We start from the raw sequence: 7940 nt of genomic DNA, 5'->3' as shown, positions 1-7940 counted from the left end.
GCTGAATAACGGGGCGGAGGAGAAGCGCGCTCTTGAGGATGAACTAGTTTTTCAACCAGCTGAGGCTGCCAATGAGTGCTTCCTCAAACTGTCGTGTAGGGCCGCCTGCAAGTTCACGACTACCACCACTAAGACAGCCGTTCACCTATCAATCTGTAGTATCAAACTCAGACTTGTTAACACTGTAATTTTAAGTTGATATTAATATTCGTCCATGTCCCAAAGTTGCTCTTTAGATATAAGTCTACCCCATACGTTTTTCAAAGTGAATTAATTTAAATACTTTCAGAAATATAATTGTTATGTAGGCCACTTCCTTCCAATATCGTTAGTCATCAATTTTGGCTGCGTTCCTAGTTCCTACGTTTCCCAAACTCCACCGCGAAGCCCAAATACGCCATATTGCAATTGCCAGAACGCGCTGGCTGGCTGTATCCACAACACAGAAATGTAAGTAGCAACGCAAACAAACGCCTTTTCTAAACGTACTATTTATTGTACATACATATCATCTGTTTAATAGGGCATGTATTGGTTTATCGAACAGCCAATGTTATTGCAGCATCTCGTGCGAGGCACGGTGGCAGTTAGCTAGCTTAGCTAATAGCTAGCACTAGCAACCTAGCATAATGTTAGCTATACGTTGCCAGACTGTCTTGCCTTTCTGTGTTTTTGCGCTAAATTACTGGCATTAACTGCCTACTTATTATTCCTCCCTACTCAAATGCCCTTTGTGGCCACTGATGCTGTCTTTTCCATTTTAAACCACTAAGTTATAAAACATATGCCGTTTGTACGAGCCAATACTTTATTAAAATCTATATCGAAACACAAAGACGAGTGGAGCAACTGGTTAGCTAGCTAGCCTAGCGCGTTAGCTTCAAAGCGCATCATTAGCTAGCTGGCTAACGTTAGCTGGGCTGCCAACATTGTTTTGACTGCCAGCTGGCTAGCTAGCCGGTGTAGCTGCCAGACTAATTGAAACGTCTTGGTGTATAGATTTCAAATTAAAAGGCATCACCGGTTACGATTGCAATAAAATGTGTGTTGTTTAGCATTACAACGCTACGTTACCTCGCTAAGGTAATTGAAGCTACTAAATTCTGAATTTTGCCAGCTGCTGGTCTGCTAATGTTATTGTTGTTGCTGGCTTATAGCTCGTTGTATTCAGGTCTAACCATTATGCCCTATATGTTAGATTGGGAATATGACACAGACTGTGCAGACGAACGGGGTTCAGCCTCTCAGTAAGACATGGGAGCTGAGCCTGTATGAGCTACAGAGAACTCCACAGGTAAGACCATGTCACAGTTTGATACATGACATGTTAGTCTGGTTACAACCCACATACTGGTGTCTCTCTAATCTGATAGTGTGCTGGACCATGTGCTATATGATATATCATATGACATAACCCTGCTATGGTGTATAATGGTGTGCTGTGCTATTTAGTGGCCCTTCCCTGGTGGTAGTGTTCTCATTCTTCTACTCTGGTATACAGTGTCCCTGCATGAAGCCATCACAGACAGGCTGGACATTGCAATGTCACTCTACCCCCTCTACGGTGTGCCTGCCTCCTGTGGTGTTGCGTCTAAACGTGTAGCTGTGTAAGGAGTCCCTGCCAGAGGCCATCACAGACGGACCAGAGATCGCCGTCGTCACCCCGGTCCCTGACCTGTGCCTGTTGCGGTGTTACGTCTGAAAGCGCTTGCTCCGTAATAATGCATCCCTCCCTGCAGGAGGCCATCACAGACGGGCTGGAGATCGCGGTGTCGCCGCGGTCCCTCCACAGCGAGCTGATGTGTCCCATCTGCCTGGACATGCTGAAGAACACCATGACAACCAAGGAGTGTCTGCACCGCTTCTGCGCCGACTGCATCATCACCGCACTGCGCTCCGGGTGTGTATGTGTGTGTCTGCGTGTGAGGGCGAGAGACAGAGAGAGCGAAAGAGGAGAGAGTGAGTGACGGAGAGAGCGACGGATCGTCCCAGTTCTAACTCTCCGCTGGGTGGTCTCTCAACACAGGAACAAGGAGTGTCCGACCTGCAGGAAGAAGCTGGTGTCCAAGCGCTCTCTGAGAGCGGACCCCAACTTCGACGCCCTGATCGGCAAGATCTACCCCAGCAGAGACGAGTACGAGGCCCACCAGGAGAGGGTGCTGGCGCGCATCAGCAAACACAACAACCAGCAGGCCCTGAGCCACAGCATCGAGGAGGGCCTCAAGATCCAGGCCATGAACAGGTCTGGGTTTGACACCATCTCTCTCACGTCTGCTCTCATATTGCTCCAGCTCTATGCTCTGATCCAGTTGCCCTATCACTTGTTTCTCCATCCCTCTATCTGGCCGCATGTTTGCTGTCTTTCGGTCTATCTTTGTTACCTCTCCATATATATATCTTTCAATCTCTCCATCTTGCTGTCCTCTTATCGCCATCCCTTTCTCTCTTTCCGTCTCTCCATCCTCTCTGTCTCCCTTGCCGTGTGTAGTTTATCCCTCCATCTTTCTATCAGATATGCGTAACGCCCCAACCCTGGACACCTTCACATCAGCCCTCAAAACTGTTCAACAAGGCCTTTGACCTGTAGTTAGTTAGTTGTCTGTTTGTTTGTTTGTTAACTAGTTAGTTAGTCAGTCCCTCCACAAAAACGCGATTATGCGATCGCATAATTCATTGCATAATCAGGCAAAAGGCGCAGATTATGCAAGGGTCACATAATTTTAGAAAGAGCGCATTTTCACCGCGATAATCACTGAACTCCGTGCAAAAAACGTGGAATATGCAGGGCTCACTTGATTTCATACTTCCCGCATTTTTCTGCTTTACGTTTTCATTTTTTTCACCTCGTTTGTAGGGTTGCCACCTTCATTGGGGAAAAATAAGGGACACCTGCCAGCAGTCCCATGCTCACAGAACACAAATCAAGCAGAGGTCTGGGGGTCCTCCTCCATGATATTATGAGTGTCAGACATCTCATTTCCTGCATTCTAGTGAATTGCACCAATTTATGTTTAATGCATCAAGTTCAAAGTCCTCTGCTATTCTCATCATGAATGAAGGAAATAAATGGCAAATAAGAGTAGGCTAAAGCACAGCTGCATCGATTATATTGAGATCAAATCAATAAACATCAGATCATAGACATGGGCAAAATGTTTGGTCTGATAAACTTGGAAATAGTAAATGACCTGGACGAACACAGAGACCAGACATTGGCATAATGGTTGTTTATAAGTTTCATCATCACTAAGTTTTAAGGCTGCCTTCAATCATGACGCCGTTCTATTACCGTACCTGGTCTAGGCGCTCTCGCATAGGCTATGGTTTTGTAATTTCTCGTAGGCTATCATTCCAAGCATGTGAAGACGTAATAGTGTAGGCTATATGAATTAGAGTGGGGTTTGCACGAAAATACAGGACAGGTTCTTGCATTTTTCGCATATTCTCGCAATATTCGCAAGTTCCCGCAACTTCAGAAAATCCCTGCATTTTCAACGCATAAAATCACATAAAAACCCCGCATATTCCATTGCATAATCAAGGATTTTTGCCTGCATAATCAAGGATTTTTGCCCACATAATCAAGGATTTTTGCCCGCGTTTTTCTGGAGGGACTGGTTAGTAAGTTAGTTAGTTAGTTTAGTTAGCCAGTTAGTACGTGTTACTTTGTTCTGGTCTGTTTGCTGTCTATCTGTGATTATGTAAAGCGTCCTTGGGTCTTGTGAAAGGCGCTATATAAATGTAATTTATTATTATTATGGCCAATCCGAGGGTAGTGTGAGTTTTAACCCTTTCTGCCTGTGTTTCTGTCCTCCGGCCACTGGGGGGCGGCGCCAGCAGGCTGCAGCGCGGGAAGAAGCACCAGATCGAGAACGGCAGCGGAGCGGAGGACAACGGGAACAGCTCCCACTGTAGCAACGCCTCCGTCCATAGCAACCAGGAGGCGGGGCCCAGCATCAAGCGCACCAAGACGTCAGACGACTCGGGATTGGACATGGACAACGCCACGGAGAACGGGGGCGGAGACCTAGCGCTGGACGGCGCCAGCGAGATCGAGCTGGTGTTCCGCCCCCACCCCACCCTCATGGAGAAGGAGGACCCCGCACAGACCAGGTTAGCAATGACAGTCACATGCTTATACATGCTTACACCCCCACATCAGGCTTTGAGCCATGCGGAAGTGCATATGTTTGCGTACCAGTGTCGGGAGCTGTTCCCACCAGTAACGTGCTGCAGTGTTGAGTTTGTCCCCAGGTACATCAAGACGTCAGGCAACGCCACGGTCGACCACCTGTCCAAGTACCTGGCGGTACGCCTAGCCTTGGAGGAGCTGCGCCGCAACGCCGAGGCCAGCCCCATCAACGTAGACGCCGCCAGCGAGAAACAGTACACCATATACATCCCCACAGCAAACAACCAGTTCACCGTACGTACACACACACACACGTCAAGTTACCATATAATAAACATCTCTCAAACTAACAGCCGATTCTTACTGGTTGTGAGTTCAACGTTGTTTATTTGTCAGGTGTATATAATACAGGGTATCGTGTTTAGCAAAATGTGTGCCTGTGTCCCCTCAGGTCCTGAATGGCTCGTTCTCTCTGGAGCTGGTCAGCGAGAAGTACTGGAAGGTCAACAAGCCCATGGAGCTGTATTTTGCTCCCACCAAGGAGCACAAGTAGACCAGGGGTCAACCGGATCTTGACCCTGATGGACTCATATGATCTCTCTCTCTCTCTCTCTGAATCTGTCTTTGAATCTCTGCCTTTCTCTCTCTTTCTCTTACTCCCTCCTTCTTCATTACTTCTATTTCAGTCTCTCTTTCTCTCTCTCTTTCTCTCTCTCTCTCTCTCTCTCTCTCTCTCCCTCTCTCTCTCTCTATCATGTCTAGAGTTCAGTAGATGTTAACCCAGTGATAAAGGGAGCATACATAAGGAAGCGCCTGAGACATTCATTCATAGGCGAAGCGGAGGTGTTTGTATAAGCTTTTTTTCAGTGTTCATTGTTCTGAAGTTTTGGGAATTGTCATCTGGTCACCAAAATGGTTCTGGATGTTTCTATGTGGAGGTATTGTGACATTGTCAGGTGATGCTTATGCACAGTCCCTCTATCACCGCGGTTATCTGGTTACTCTGACGACCTGTGGCTGCTTGGGTTGTATGTTTTCTAATTATCTTTTTGTATAAAGGGGGGTGGGAGGTGAGAGGAGGGGGCGGGGTGGGTATCTTTTGGAGATCTACCGACATGTACGGAGGACTTTTTTGTTAGCTTGTTTTTGTATCTCTTCGTCTTTGACATCATGGCCCGGTGTGTTTTCTAGATGCTCGTTCACAGAGAAGAGCTGGGAGGAGAAACAGGAGGGTGGATGGATGAGAGAGATATTGATTGGCACCAGACCCTCCATCCCTCCACTGCGCTAGACAGGCCAGCTTAGTCCAGGCCAAGGCTGTTTTAAACTCTGCCCTGGTACGCAATGCCAGATACGCTTAATGGGGGCGAGGGCAAGGGGAGGGAACTCAGACAATAGCCAGCTGACAAGAGTGGTGTGTGTGATGGTTCTGACAAGTCAACCTTGGAAATGAAGTGTGAGTGTGTGTGTGAGTGTGAAGTGGGGCCAAAGTGAGTTTTCATGGATCATCTCATAACACCACGGAAAGAAAACATAAACTTTTTAGAGCATGTTTAGTTTTTAGTTTGACTACATCCTTTGCGTAAATATCATTTATTGCTGTTGTCTGGGAAAATCTGTATACTGCATTATCTGTTTGGAAAATAAACAAAAATGTGTGGAAACATGAAACACTGTCATCCTGGTACCATGAGTTAGTGGGATAATCAAGGCACACACAACATGTTTCCATGGGCATTTAGTACACTAATGTAGACACTGTACTACAGCAAAATAAGTATACCCACTCCCAAAAGACAACACTGAATAGGGGATGATAATATGACCAAATTAATTAAGGGTTGGTCATACCAAGAAATTAACTGGGGATTATACAATGTTAATTAACTAGGGGTTGATGATCTCTGACCAAATCCTAGGCCCAGTCCCAATGTCCACCCTTGCAGACTCACAGACTTAAGGGCGCGATCCCGCGAAGGCTTAGGGGTGTCCCAATGTCAATTCGGCAAGTGCTTGAGAGCTCTCTGGCAGACATTTTGAGGCCTTTATGCCCACTTACCGTAAGTCTGCACTTCAGCAGACTTTGCCTAAGGGAATTACCCACACTTCATATCTTTGTGACGTGAAACACGGGGTTACCTGAAGAACGGCCAATAAACAAGCACGGACAGATCAACCAACCCTAACGTTCACGTTACAAAACAAATTAAAGCTGCTACGCAGCGATGAGGCGGGGCCAGGCAATTTCCGACAAGTTTAGGAGCAATAAGCGAGAGAATAGGAAGACAACAAGAAAGTTGACATTCCAATGTTCATTTTGTACATTCATATGGTATAGTAAAACATTTGTAAAACCTTTTGATGCATTGTAAGCTCGATTTTGATAATTCAATAATCTGGTCAATGAGTTTGTGAATTACAGTCTGAAGATCCAGTGTAGCAAGTTTGGTGTTAATTGATTGAAAAATGTGGGATAAGATATGTTTATTAATCTTTACAGGTTTTGTTTGCTTTTCTTCATATTTGAACATTGACTTCAGCAGCTGTGTGCTCAGTCAGTAGCCAATCAATCGATTTAGTCATTGTAATCCTCGGCGGGGGTTGGGTAGGGTTGCCAACAGCAATGTCTCAGATTCGTGGAGCTTGCGTTGGATTGTGGGTAACGCAGTTTTCTTTGTATGAAGTGTTGGTTTCAGAGGACAGAATTAAACATATTTTAAAAAATTAAATTTTTGAGATAAAATTCTGAAAAAAATCATACTACATCTTGGATATGTGGCCAATGTTGTCACTTTTTATGAGGATGATCAGACATTGATTTGGCGAGAATTAATAGGAACTGTATACAGAACTGTTAACAGTAAAACTTTTGAATTAAACATTTTAAATAATTCAATTTTTGAGATAAAATTCTGAAAAAAATCATACTACATCTTGGATATGTGGCCAATGTTGTCACTTTTTATGAGGATGATCAGACATTGATTTGGCGAGAATTAATAGGAACTGTATACAGAACTGTTAACAGTAAAACTTTTTGATGTGCTGTGGGCTCAATTTTTCATATTTCAAAAATCTGTGAGGATCGTTTGGTAAGGACAGTCTGACGATACAGTAGATCAATTTTGGTGTCACTTGAACAAAAAATGTGGGAGGAGATAGGTTTGATAGGTTTTACAGTTTATGAAGAAATCAGAGTGATGGACTTCAAAATTCCTGCAAGGTCAAAGCATATGACAGTTTTGTCTCAATTGGGACTACATTCACGTGGTGGTTTTACAGTGATAGCACCTATGGCTGATTTGTTATGATTTTTTAAAGTTTTAAACTTTAGACTGTTGCTGTAGCGCCACCTTGAGGTTTATTGACCTACAATGCAGGGTGAGGACTTTGGGTATAGTACTGGAGCTATGTGCAAATTTTGGTGATTTTTTGTCCACGGGAAGTTAGACTTCAGTGGAAGATGGAGAATAATAATATAGGCAAATACAATAGGGTTCCGGCAGCTACGCTGCCTGGCCCCTAAATATGTGTTCAGCTGGACTTGCTTATGTGCACAAGCAGCCTTATAATTATTTTGGTTTCATTATTTTTAAGTATGGGTTATTAACCCCATGGGTTTGTATAATGTGATTTGTAAAAAAATATGTAGGCTATGGTTATAAATTACATCGATTTCTGTTGCTCTAAATCATGATTTCCCAGTTAAAAGCAGTAGACCTATGACATTAATCACCCATTAGGTGCAATGTTTTTTAAATTGTGATTTCCAACATGAAACATGACTCAGCCGAAAATTAATTTACAT

General features: G+C 44.5%; 1 protein-coding gene across 4 annotated transcripts; it reads left to right on the top strand.

Annotated features, from left to right (window-relative positions):
• The first annotated feature begins 401 nt into the window (after positions 1-401).
• On the top strand, positions 402-5178 carry rnf2 (ring finger protein 2). Of its 4 annotated transcripts, none has more exons than XM_084447477.1 (7): positions 402-450; positions 1199-1294; positions 1740-1900; positions 2027-2242; positions 3841-4113; positions 4255-4426; positions 4584-5178. In XM_084447477.1, exons 2-7 carry the CDS (start codon positions 1208-1210, stop codon positions 4683-4685), a joined length of 1011 nt encoding a protein of 336 aa, XP_084303603.1. In that variant the 5' UTR covers positions 402-450; positions 1199-1207; the 3' UTR covers positions 4686-5178. The 4 variants fall into 4 exon arrangements, with proteins under 4 accessions (XP_084303603.1, XP_084303601.1, XP_084303602.1 ...); XM_084447475.1 differs by having other exon boundaries at positions 4237-4426; XM_084447476.1 differs by having other exon boundaries at positions 3838-4113.
• Positions 5179-7940: the final 2762 nt, after the last annotated feature.

This window comes from Borostomias antarcticus (genome assembly GCF_949987555.1).
Source record: "Borostomias antarcticus genome assembly, chromosome: 12".
NCBI classification, from domain to species: domain Eukaryota; kingdom Metazoa; phylum Chordata; class Actinopteri; order Stomiiformes; family Stomiidae; genus Borostomias; species Borostomias antarcticus.
Note: the sequence above shows the minus strand (reverse complement) of the source record. Positions and strands in the feature narration are given on the sequence as shown.